The 13,483-nt window shown below is 41.6% G+C and overlaps 1 protein-coding gene across 1 annotated transcript; it reads left to right on the top strand.

The window, feature by feature from the left end:
* Positions 1–3,841: 3,841 nt before the first annotated feature.
* On the top strand, positions 3,842–12,990 carry LOC133490448 (RING finger protein 223). Its single transcript, XM_061800531.1, has 2 exons — positions 3,842–4,109; positions 11,448–12,990. The coding sequence occupies exon 2, from the start codon at positions 11,552–11,554 to the stop codon at positions 12,257–12,259; it is 708 nt and encodes a 235-aa protein (XP_061656515.1). The 5' UTR covers positions 3,842–4,109; positions 11,448–11,551; the 3' UTR covers positions 12,260–12,990.
* The last annotated feature ends 493 nt before the right edge of the window (positions 12,991–13,483 follow it).

The raw sequence follows: 13,483 nt of genomic DNA, 5'->3' as shown, positions 1-13,483 counted from the left end.
GTGACCTCACTCTGGTCTTCCCGACATCGTAATTGGGGAGATATTGACTCACAAGCATATATTCCCTTCCTTGTCTGTGTGAATGTGTCAGCAAACGAAGGGGCAAAGGTTATTTGGTGAGAAACGTGACACAGCCATAAAGATAAGTGAACGGCCTCAACTGATCAACAGGAAATCACACACACACGAGCCTTGATAGCTGCCCGACTTATTCTCTCTTTGGGTGTTTGTTTACCGACTTTGTTTGCAACAAAACATTGGGCGGTGCCAGATGTTTTTTTGGCGAGCGATTTGATTTCTAGGTCAAAGCCTTCCTTAGTCTATTTGCGATTGTATGCGCTTCAAAAACATTTACAACCACGTTGATTTTCTGATGTCTCACGCTTTGGAAAAGAGGCTCGAAAGACCATTTATCACTTTTTACTTAATTGACGTTCACACACACAGGCTTATTTGTTTGCTCGTACCGGACGGTAACAGTAGAGGTGTGGTAGGCTTGTTGTTCTTCTTATTACATACAGAACACATTACAATATTACTAATGGAAATAATTCTCTTGAATCCCTTGTAGTACAGTAATGTGGCATAACCCAGCCTTTCCAAACTTTTATTGAGTGGATGCCATCATTTACATTTGAAAAAACCCCACACCACCAAACAAAAACATATATACCGGTACACTTAAGTATAATCATGATCTGGTCTCAATTTATTCACCACTGAATAAAAGTGAGTCTGTTTAGGTGAACACAAAGCTAATAATATTCTGTTATTTGAAAGCCACCAGGTGGATCAACAGGTTAATTGTGGCAGATGAACAAAGATGCATTATTTGTACCAAGCAAATATAGCAAAACAAAGCAAAATGTCACGTTTGGGTTTGTCTGTAAATTGGTTGACTAATGAGATGTTTGACAAGTACAACAGGATTGAAAAAGCTCTTTCACACCTTATGATTTCAAAATTCTTTGTCGTCATTCTGATCAGCTGACTGACTGGTGGTCAGTCATCGGGACAATTCACGTTCACGGTCCCATGGATAGACAATTTGGAGTCCAGAAGCTAGAGAAGAGCCACCCACAAAAGTTGCTGTCAAAACTTCAAATGGCCTCTTCCATCAGTAGCAATATTCTAATTCCCGCTCAGGACTCATCAGTGCAGTTCATTAGTTTGAAAAAAAAAAAAAAATCAATTGCTTTTACTCAGACAGATGCTACTTGATGACATTTGGGAACTTCACAGTCCCCTTGCTAATGGTTCTCCTCCTCTCACGTGTATCCATTTTAAAGCAATTCATCCTGTTAAATCATTTGATGGAAAACTCATCACAACAGGAACATGCCATTAATTTAAAGTGGTGATATTCCAGGAAGAAGAATTCAAACGTTTTTTTATTTTTTATTTGACTTCTTCCTCAAAGCGGCTGCGGCACAGCGCAGTAAATCCCTGCCCTGCTGATATGACACTGCAATATTTCAGTTTGGGATATTGGATTACTCAGCCAGTGTTGGAAGTATGTAGATGATTTTGCAAATTCATGACAGGCAGATCCCATGATCAGCCGTTCAAGCAATTGAATAGGAAGTATTTTTATCTCTTTGAATATTTCCTGACACAAAATAAAGATGGGCACCACGCGTACAAAAGTTCCTTGTGCCCATTATTATGCTCAACAATACCGCTTGTGTGTTGTCTTCACATGGGGGAGGGGGGCATGTTTTTAATTTAAAACCCTCTAATCTCTACGTAATTTTCTATAGTAATCTCATTAATCTGTTCCAGTCCCACAGAAAATGGAAGAATAGACCAATAAATATTTTTTAATATTAAAAAAAAAGCACTCTAGAGTATTGTGCATTGTAAAAACACTAATAACATAACATAACAGAACATTAAGACAACATTATGTGATTTCATGCCACAATGCCCATTGACATTACTCCCCTTCCGTAGCCACCAGGAGGCAGACAGTACACACTGTCTGTATCTAGCCCATTACCAGAAACCCTTAAAGGGGAAATCCAGTGCTTTGCAATTACAATGTATCGAATAGGTCATGTAATATCTACTCTATCTTGAATATGTGATGTTAAATCCTGTCTCATTTAATAGTGTTTTGAGAAGATTTTTATCGACAATTACGAATTTTCAGAGGTGCTGCCATTTTCGCGAGTCACTTGACCCACGTGGGCGTAAGTGACTCGTGACGTGCCGTTCCAAACACTCGATCACTTGGGACAGCATTATGCCCAGCGCTAATCTCTTGGATTTATCCTCATCTGATGAATAAATAGCAGTATCGGTTGATCGGGAAAACGGAGGAATACTTCCATACACAGCCATAAGTGGCTCGGTCGCTCTGCCACTAGGTTGATCAGGATGGCGGAGGAATGCTTCCATACAATATATACCATATCATACATTCGCGAAAATGGCAGTGTCCCTGAACATTTGTAATTGTTGATAAAAAATCTTCTCAAAACACAATTAAATGAGAGAAGATTTAACATCACATTGTCAAAATAGAGTACATATTACATGACCTATTGGATACATTGTTAATGCAAACCACTGGATTTCCCCTTTCATGGCTGGGTTGCACGTGACGTCACGTTTGTTCATCCGGGTACTTGACCGCCGTTGTTGCAGACAAGCAGTCAGCTGTCCATCGTCATCATGCAAGATTTTTTTTTCTACGGATGTGGAAATCGCGGAAACAGAGACATTGGGAAGCGATTTTTCTGCATTCCAAAGATTAGATTGCATGATGGAGAAAATACAATGGAATTATCGAAAAAAAACGGCAACAAAAGTGGCTTGCAAATATACAACGTGCAGATCTGAACGAAACTCGAGTACACAAGGCAAATGGTTATTTGAAAGTCTGTTGTGATCATTTTGTCAGCGGTAAGCATGTGTATTTCTAGTGTCCGGATATTCTACTTCAGGGAAGTCTTTCAGATCCTTTGAAAGTACGTCGTTATGGAGAGTATACGGATCGATATCTTCACGGAGTTTGATCTTCTGTACATATCTAGCTTCTGCGACATCATCGAGTGAATTAAAGTAGGCAACATCCACCGCTTGCTGCTTAACATCCGCCAGTTGCTGCTTACACGTGGGTCTGTGGACATTGCCATGGTGATGTCGTCTGCAACGCCTAGCTTGTCTGTAGAAATGGCGGTGATCATTACGTGATTGCAACCCAAGAATAGAAATAGCAGCAGGCCTAAAATTTAAAAGTTGAATATAATAATAATAATACAAAGTAATAACAACAACAAGAATAATACTATAATAATAATTCAAAAATATTAAATAATACTACAAATGAAACTTAATATTCAGATAACAAAAACAGAACCCCCAGTGATAAATGCTTTGAAAATTAAACTACTCACAATCAGTCGAAAAATAATTGTTTTGGGAATGTGGGTGGAAAATCCACGCTGAGATTCGAACCCTGACCTCCTCACAAAGCTTGACTGAGGATCATCATGAGGCATCCCTTAAGTTTTGCTACACGTATATGTATGAAGTGTTGAAAGGTCATCATTGATCAACCGCTAAGGACATTCTCCTTTATTTCAAGAAGTCAAAAAGACAAAAATGATCATTATTATTCTGTTATCCAGTGCAATACATGGTTGTTGTCTAAAACCTGGATTCACATGTTTATGTGTGTGTGTGTGTGTGTGGTGTGTGTGTGTGTGTGAGAGATTTGAACACAACACAAACTGTGAATACATTTCCTTGTATGTAACATACAGGGGTGGGGCAGGGGAGGGTTGCAGTGGTACATGGGGAACAATAGTAGTTTATTTCTGTTAGTCTTTCGTGCTCCGCCTCAAGTCGCCACCTCAAGGATGGGACACTTTGAAAGCATTTGCATAAAGTGCTAAAAGGGGAGAGTTGTCAGAGCACAGAAAGTGATTGCTACCAACACAGGGGAGGAACACAACACGCACACAACCTACCTGAGCACTGAGTGCAGGCCACCTCACGCTAAAGAAAGAAATTAGGAGAGAAAAACTACTCTGGACTCAGAAGTATGCTTCTTCATGATCTGTGAGGGGACACAGGGACACATGACGACACCTTGTTTGCAGGTAAAATATTCGTCTTCGGATCTTAAATGACTTTTGAAAGTGTATACGCAGTGAGTTATTTCTAGTACAGTGGAACCTCGAATATTAAATTCCTCAAAAGTGGGACAATCTGAAGTTCAATCTCCACACCTCCAGAAAAATATACCTCAAGTCATCTTGTGGGAGATGCAAGAGCAGGTTTTGCGAGACTTCAGCTAAGTGAGTGTCTGAAGGAGGAAAATAGACTGGATCTATTTTTAATTCTGACTTTGGCAGACCCGTCTGCACCAAGCTGGACGTTCCGGCGCTGCGATGGCGACTCCTTCTACAAATGCCTGACGCTTTGTTAATTTCGTGGTTGAAAGTCGCTCCAAACTAAGACCGGCTCAAGTCCCATCTACAAGTAACTGGTCTGAAGTGATCTGGGTGCAGGCAGACAGATGCTGACTTTCATGGACATATTTAAGGCACCTGCATTTATTGCCAGCTCCTTCTGCATTTAATAAGGGTATCTCTTGCGAGATTATTATCATTATGGCAAATCGGTATCAGCAACAATAAAAAGACTGAAGAGACCCACTTTCTGAAGCTTTTAAAGTGGCACAGGTAGAAAAATTACATTTTCATGATGAACGGTTAAGTAGCCATTCTTTTCAATTTGTTGCCTCAGTTCAGTTTAAGAAGGGTGCAGTTTCAAGTAGCACTTGCATCCATTCATTAATATATCACTACCTGAAAGTTTTTCTGCTCATGCAGCATGTTGAACTCCACTGACTGGTTTGTGTTTACTTTATGCACACTGCAAACTCAGCTCCTACTGCCCCCCAACCCCTTTTCTCCTTCTGCTACCTAATAATGTTGAAGTTTCTTTAAACAAGAGGGTGGATCAGGTTCCAACTGCCCGGAAAACTGGCAGAGCGAGCACTACTATCTTTATTGTCCTCACGTTCGGCAGTTAAACTGCCGGTTAGGCTTAAATAATGCAAGCAGAATTAAAGAAAAAAAAAAAACATTAAAGGTGTGTGTCTTTAGGTTAGTGGGACAGGTGAGGGAGAAATAAACAACAACATGTGCATGTGATAAGACAAAATATTATCAGTCATAGGAGTTAAATGTTGGCGGGCATATCAGAGTCTTGGGAGTTAATATTTGACCTTTCTGTATACTATTCAGTACTTTGGCCCAAATACAGTTAAATAGCCCATCTTTGCTAGAGTACACCATCGTCTCCTCTACTGTCAAGAAATTAACCATCTCCACCTTAAGTAAACAGTACCAAAAAAAAAAAAAAAAAAACAACTTGTCACGCTTTCTGAAGAGATGGACTCTCTCTGGTGAACAAATGTTTCAGTTTGTTGTTATCCTGGTTAGGCTCGTGGGGTGCTGACTTTGGGGGAAAGCCAGACTACACTCTGAACTAGTCGCCAGTTACATATGGACGCGGACAACCATTTTCAACCACATCCAAACCATCACAGAGTGGGACCTGAACCCACATTGCCCACACCAAAGTCCGGACAGTATACCAATACACCCTCAGTGACGCCCCGTATCCTGGATTTTAAACATTGTAATCCCTCCACAGCCGCCGGTGCACTTTCAATCGGGAAGAAAACAAACATATTCATGTAGTAGCTGCATGGACACAATTAGCAGAGGCAGTCAACTCGCAGACTGGTTTTGGGCTAGCCACCTTACAACCGGAACTATACTGCGCTAGCAATAGCCAAATCTGCACTCTAATTTTCTGACTCTAATGTCACTCAACAGGCCAGACACATTCAAAGTCACAAATACTGCAGTTGTAGGTGGTTGGGATTGGGAACCCAGGGGACAAAAGTAATACCTTCATCTCACGTAAATATTTTGCATTGGAATGAGGTATAATGCTGTGAAATTCAGTGTAAATAATTAACAAAACAATTATATGGTCGCTACTTTGGTGATTGTCATCTTTCGCAGGAGGTTCTGGAACAGAACCCTCTGTGATAATCAGGTGACTGCTGTATTTTTGATGGAGTTTGAACAGGCAGCCACGAGGAACAATGTTTTCTTTTTCAAAGGACTACAAATTCCTTTTCATTGTTTTTGCATTTTTACATAAAACAGAATGAATGTTTTGGAAATTATTTTCTCTAGGAACTTTTATCATGGAGCCACCTAGCTAGCCAGCTATCTACACTGCCGATTTCACATGTTGGGGAAAAAAATAATAACCAGAGCGACTTGCATATTGCAGTACAGTTGTGCTCGTTACTGTATCGTTGTAAAAAGGTGGACTTTTCGATACGACACTTGCACTGTATCTCACTCGAATGTGCATCCGTGGGTAGCGCATAGCGTCCTGTGTTAATGGAATGGCATCAAAGGTCAGACTGTGTTGCTATCACAACTGCTTTCACTTGACTGGCTTCAGACAATACGAGCCAGTGTTGTTATTTACTCAGTACACAGGCTACAGTCTCTTCCTTAAGGTGCAGATTGTGCTTGAATACATGCCTCGCATTTGCACCACAGTTATTGAACGTTCTTTTGTTTAAAATGTGAGCTAATTACCAGTACTCAGATGGACCGTCGTTGCTAGGTGTAACGGAATAAGAATGGTAAAAGTGTGAAGGACAACTATTAGCATGGTGAGATCAGTCTAATGTTTACTTCCCAAAGCCAAACATTTGATGTCCTTCTATTCATTCCTTTTCTATTTCGCTTATCCTCATGTGACCCCTAAGGTGTATTTGTACAAAAGTGTCAAAGCATATGCCCCAACAATGGCGCAGTCCAACATTGTCCTTTTAGTTGTGAAGTTAACGTGTTTACACAGAAACCACTTGAGAGGATTCATATCCAATTTCGAGAACCATCACCACCCTGCACTCTCATTCAGTGCAGTACATTTTATGCATTCCACTTTTTATACATTTACCGATGGTGTTGTGGTACACCCACCTGACTTTAGTGCGGGCAGCGTGTGATGTATTACTTCTCAGTGATTGTGTGGATATACGGCCTGGGATTGGCTGGTGACCAGTTCAGGGTGTAGCCTGCCTTTTCCCTGCTGTTAGATGGGATAGGCTCCAGCACTCCTGTGACCCTTGTGAGGATAAGTGGCTTGGGAAATGGATGGACATCTTTTTTCATTTTGACCTTGCTTGTATACAGTAATCCCTCCTTTTTCATGGTTAATTGGTACCAGAACCATCCACGAAAAGTGTAAAACCATGGAGTACGGAAGTAAATATATTCCACCAGGATTTGGCATTCAAAATGCCACTGAAAATTTTATGTTGGAAAATTCACATTGTTATTTCAAGGTCATCACATTTCCAATAGCTGTATTTCACTAACTTTTCAATGTTAACAAATTTGCTGTATAACAAATTCAACCTTTAAAATAAAAACAATATTTTCAGTCTCCTGAGATTCAACTGGCTAGAATTCACTGTCTGAAATTCACTGTCTAAATTCAGTGTTAAGAAGGCAGGGTTACTTCAGGGCAGAACCCAATACCCAGTTTTGATGCCACTTCCACCGCGTTATTGTGGCGTCACCTCCGGTGTGCCACTGTTAAATCGCTTCCAATTCGCCGGTGTGGCGCCCCCTCCTCACTTTTGCTTGCGGGGAGAATGTGGAATGTGTCTCTCTCACCGTCTCCAAATCATTCTAGCCACGTCTCTACAAATCCTCTTTATTTACGCAGCGAACATGACAAATAAAGCAACCGTGCATTGTTAAGCAAAAGGCAGATAAGGTACGCAGATTAAGCACAACAAAAGAGCATTAAAAGCAAACAAGAGCAATTGAGATAATGTAAAATTTATTGAATCCAACACCCTGTTAAAGGACATATGCTGTAAACACAATTGCTAAACTCGACAGCTCGGACCATATTGTCGCACACTTTTGAAATTTTTCAAACCAAGCTTTTGCTTGCGGAAAAGCCTCGTCCTTGAGGGATTGAATGCTTTATTGCAGCTTCAAGTTGTTTACCAAATCAATCATGCTGCTGTTTCATTCACGTCATCATGGCGCCACAAAAGTGTAACTTCTGCGGTCTTTGATCATATCCAAAAGTTTCACTTTTTTGCCGATCCATCAGCTCCACCCCCTCCTCTTCCTCATTGTCACCAGGCTGTTTTTTTTTTTTTTTTTTTTTTTGCATCCGCTGTCCACAAAACGAAAGCAGCTTCATTTTCAAGCAATCCTATTGCATGTTTCTCATGTTTGCATTAAGATCAAGCATGAGCTCTTTGGATGCATTTTGATTATGCACACAGAGTCGACAGCTGTGGAAAATGGTGCATTGGAAGAAGAAGGGATGGCGAAAGGGAGTTGCTGGGTAGAGCTTCTATGATGCAGCCAATCAGCTCCAAAAGGCGGATCTGGCTTTTTTCATTTTTGGGGGGAGGGGCTTCTTAAAGTGATATAGTGTGGTGTTTACATAATTGACCCCTCCGTACAGGGCACTTAACCACGCCTCCTGAAGTGACGTCACGCCACGTGCGCTGACGTAAGACAAACAGTAAAAATGGCAAATACAATACAATACATTCTGAACTGAGACAGACTCCATGCTTCTCATTTCATTCAAATCAACGATATATTATAGATTCTAAATACAATACTTTCTTAACTGAGAGAGACGCCATGCTTCTGATTTCATTCAATCATTCACACGTAGCAATGTTACGCTAGCGGAGAACGTCTCATTCATTTATACGAGACGTGTATTAAAAATCAAATTTAGGGCATATCTTCGTGCAAACACAGTCTGGTTAAGCTTCGGCCGCGAGCCAGCAAGAAATCAATACGTTTGTGCAGTCCGATCATCGCTAAATATCGCTCAACAAAGAATAAGTGTGTCAATCGTTCACACGTAGCTATGTTATGCAAGCGAAGAACTGCTAATTCATTTATATGAGACATGTATTGAAAATCAAATATAGGGCTTACCTTTGTGCAAACATATGTGTTCCGGTTGATATTAGATGGATTTCGTTAATGATGCGGTCTTCCACAAAGTTTGATCCATAGGAGGCATTTTTCGTACTCGGTCTTCGGTTTTGGAAAGGGTACGAATGGAACTCCACCAACTAGCCTTTCAGGATACCTGTCGTCACTATTACAAAGTCCGTGACTACACCTCTTAACCATATTTTTTGTTAAATTACCCAAATACGCGATAAAACGCTAACAAAACCTATACTGGACCATGCAATGTTGTCTGAGAAAATGGCGGGAGCAAAAAGGGGCGTGGTTTATGCAGATCTCTGGCCTCTAATTAGTCAGTGACGCGGATTGCGCAATATCCACGGAGGGGTCAATTCACCCGCGGGACCTCGAGTTGGGGTGCGGGGTTCCGCATGGACTGTTTTTGTTGTTGCGCTTCCGGAGTAAAGGTTAACAGAGTTCCCGCCGTTATGCGAGTAGTGTTTTGATGTCGAACAATAAAGCAAGTTCTGTTCCTGTGTCCGACACTCCGCCTCCGACTCCTTTTCTCCGGCGCTACAATAGTACATATAGTGAGTCTTTTTTTGGGGGGGTGACAAAAAGCCCATGATGCACTGAATCCACGATCCGCGAGGTAAAGAGGGATTACTGTATATTGACTGACACAGTAGAAGCTCGCCTCTCAGTGCACAGTGTATAAAGTGATGATAAACTTATTGAATCCTGCTGGGAAACAGTGGCCAGCTTCAAACTTTTCTAAATTCCTCCGGAAATGATTTTACAAATTCGTATGCTGTTCCGATGGACCTGGGGAACATTTATCAGCTTTCTTATTTCTAATAAATGCTTCCAATGTTGTATCGGTGCCATCCGAGGTATTTTCTTGCAATGGGTACCTCTAGCTGCACCACCACTCTGGCAAAAATCAGAAGCTAGTGGTTAAACATTTGTCTGACACACTTTCATAACTCATGCTTCCCCCAAAGCTATTTGCATTTTTGAACTCGGTGAAGGAGGCAGACAACGACAAGAAGTAGAATTTTACCTTGCAGAGCTGTTTTGATGTTGAGAGGGCGTGGGGTGGGGGGTGGCTACTACCTTGAGCAGTTAGGGGGCAGAGCTAAACTGATAAGACAGGTGGGATTTTGGATGCACATTCCATCAGTCCTAAAGGGGGAGGGAGAAAAATGAAAGAAACAACAAGCGAGGGCGGTAGAGGAATTTTAAAGTTCAATTGGGGTGACTGCGAGTTAGAACAGGCACACACTTTGTTGGGTGCCGAAAAGAAAACTTGCTGGAAGCAATCCAAACACTTCTCGATTTGAACTTACATAACTTGAGGTATTCAGGAAATGATCAGATGTCTCATACATTCAATAAATAAAGCAATAAGGTATGGTAGATATACACCTGGTCAAGCCTGAACATTTTGGGTTCTTCCGGTATCAGAAGACATACTTAAGCACGGACTGTGCCAAAGCATTAATAAACGCCTGTGTTAGTGCTCTTATAGAATAATTCACAATGTTCAGACTCTTACTGTATCACCTTTAACTCATTTTCCTAAAGAAAAGACAAACTACCGAAGTTGTACTTTCTTAAAAAGAAAAAGATAAGCTGTTGATGTTTCATTTTAAAATTCATAAAATCTATTGCTGGTTACACAAACCAAAAACTTTGTTTTGCATTTTGTTTCCTTACTGTAGTAGTTGTGAACTGCATTGTGATGTTACAACCAATGTGCATACCCAACCGTTCTATATGACGTACCGTTACACCTGTAGGGATTCTACATTTATTCACAGTTATAACCAGAGGGTAACCATAACTATTTGGTCAACGATGCAAACACGTTTAACATTCCTGCATCCAGAAGCTTCGGAAACAAAACACACACACGCACACATTGGTCCACACAAGGATAGCAATACAAACACATACACATGTCCCTATTATTGTCAGGCACAATTGTTCCAGACTGGTAATGGTTTATCTTGACCCCTTACCTGACATGGGATAATAAATTTTATATCTGGTACAATGGTCATCGTCACATTATTCCTCTTTCCCACCACTGGCATCGTGTAGAAAAAGCACAGCAGAACACAATTTAGGATTTAACCATTTAGATTTGACATGAAATGAAGTCTCACAAGATGTATTAAATTCTTGAAGACATGCCCATTTGTATTCTTAAACCTGTATCTCCCACCCACCCATTGCCCCAAATTTGGGACGAGCGTTCAAATTCAGAGGTTCCAGTATCACATGACTTACTCACAAAGCAAAGCATGGAAAATACTATATTTAATCCTGGAAATGATGCACATTCAAGATCTTTAATGATATGTAAGGTAAAAGAACACGTGTAGTGCTAAACTAACAACTGCTACTTCTTCCGTGTGTCTTTAGGGCGATTGAGGAGTCGAGGGCAAAGCAGGAGGAGGTGGAGCGAGGAGGAGAGGGAAGAATCCAGAAAGGGACGGATCTCAGCAATTTGGACAATATTCCTAAAGATGGAACAGTCTCTGCAGTTTTGGCACACACAGGTTGAGCCGCAGGCGGCTACTGACGAACCCCAAAAGAAAATGTCAATGGTGAGCCAGCTGGAGTGCCCCATCTGCTACAACACCTACGACAACGTCTTCAAAACGCCCAAGTTGTTGGCGTGTAGCCACACCTTCTGCCTGGAGTGCCTCTCCCGCCTCATGGCCATCTCGGCTCCGGAGCAGGACGGTGTCAACCAGGGGGTGCCGCCCCTTTTATGCCCCTTCTGCCGCCATAGCACCGCTTTGCCGGAGGGGGGGCCGCCTTCTCTGCCCACCAACCACGAAATGCTGCACAAGTTACCCGGCCACCAGCAGCAGGAGGAGCCCGTTTGGCTGGACGGCGAGAAGTTGTGTTACAAAACCTCCAGGCCGGCCTCCGACAGCATCTCGGCCTTGTGCATCTGCATCGACATTGGCGCCGACAAGGGAAATGGTTCTCCGATCCAGACCCCGCCTCAAAGGTCAGGCCTGCTGGACCGGCTGGCGGACTGGAAGCGGATGATGCTCTTCGTGGTCCTGATGGTGCTGTTGGTCGTTGTGGTGCTCTGGCCGCTGCAGTGCGTATTCAGCACCGGAAACATGCGTTGTATGCAGATGGGCCAACCGAACCGCACGGCCACAACGACGGTCGCCGCTTTTAACCCACTGAACAGGCCTGCAGGTCTATCAAAATAGATGTGAACGCTAGGCCGCTGGGCTTGATTGTGTATAATTTGTGGATCACAGGAGTGAGCTTCTGAAGAAACATTTTCACTTGTGATGATGCACTGTGCGTGTTGGACACTTCTCATTTAGCAGCACTTGACCAAGAGGAGGCCACCAAATAGTGTGCATCCCAAAATCCATTTTTCCCCCCTTCAAAACACGACTCCTCCTAGTGGTAATATGGGAAAATACACGATGCTCCACATTTTCACACTTTTTAGGGAAACGATGTCACCGTTCATTGAAAAGCACATGTCCAAATTTTGCGGGCTTCAAGTAACTCCATATACTGTACTTAATCCCATGGGGGAAATGCAGATAGCTTATTATTGCTGTCTTGGACGATACAAAGAAGTTCTAGCTACATGTATATAAATAAAATGTGAAATTTAAAGGATGCTTGCTAGCTATTTGTCTAATCTGTGACAGATTTGGATGCACATGGTTTCATTGGAGAAACAATTTGAAGGTTTTGGACCGTTTAACCTCTCAACTGTATTAAAGCAGCCTGGCTTACTTAATGTATTACAGTTGCATCATGTTTGAATTTAAAATGGGACTTTTTTTTTTAGCCTTAAAATACTTCATTTACTCATACTTAATTTTTTTCATACAGTAAATGAAAGGAGAAATAAAATGGTGCTTGAGATTCCCTTTCCTAATTACTTTATTCCAATTAAAACCACCCTTTGACAACACGAGTGGGTCACACACAAAATAAAGAAAACATTTTAGGTTCGGCTGTCTGTTCGGCTGTTATATTTTCCCTCCTAAAATTCACATAATGTGTGTAAATGGACAAATTAGTCCGAATGGAAAATGTGATCATACAGTTGCATTTTGCCATTAATGTAAGCTGATTTGACTCAACTAAAAGATTTGGTGGCCTTAAAGGGTCAAAAGGTCCCGTTTTGTCAATGCATTCCATTGTAAGAGTCCAACTTGGAGTTAGTGAGAGCTGGGTTCCACGTGAGTAATGATGCGTTCTGATACCAAGTCTCATAGAAATGTTTTCGTAAAACAGTCATTAACTATAATACCCTCCCAAATAGAACCTTGGACTCTTGAATAAACAAGAAAGGCTCTGTCAGGAAGTGGCAATTATGAGTTCCTGTATGAAGAAAAAAGTTTTTTTTCTGTGCAGCTCATCACGATGACAGGTGGCTGATAAGATTTAATATTACAAGTCACTGG

This window comes from Syngnathoides biaculeatus, chromosome 2 (genome assembly GCF_019802595.1).
Source record: "Syngnathoides biaculeatus isolate LvHL_M chromosome 2, ASM1980259v1, whole genome shotgun sequence".
Lineage (NCBI taxonomy): Eukaryota > Metazoa > Chordata > Actinopteri > Syngnathiformes > Syngnathidae > Syngnathoides > Syngnathoides biaculeatus.
This window is presented reverse-complemented; position numbering and strand designations above follow the sequence as displayed.

Excerpts from the sequence above, each read along its gene's own strand:
- LOC133490448 (XM_061800531.1), top strand. The coding sequence starts at position 11,552 with ATGGAACAGTCTCTGCAGTTTTGGCACACACAGGTTGAGCCGCAGGCG.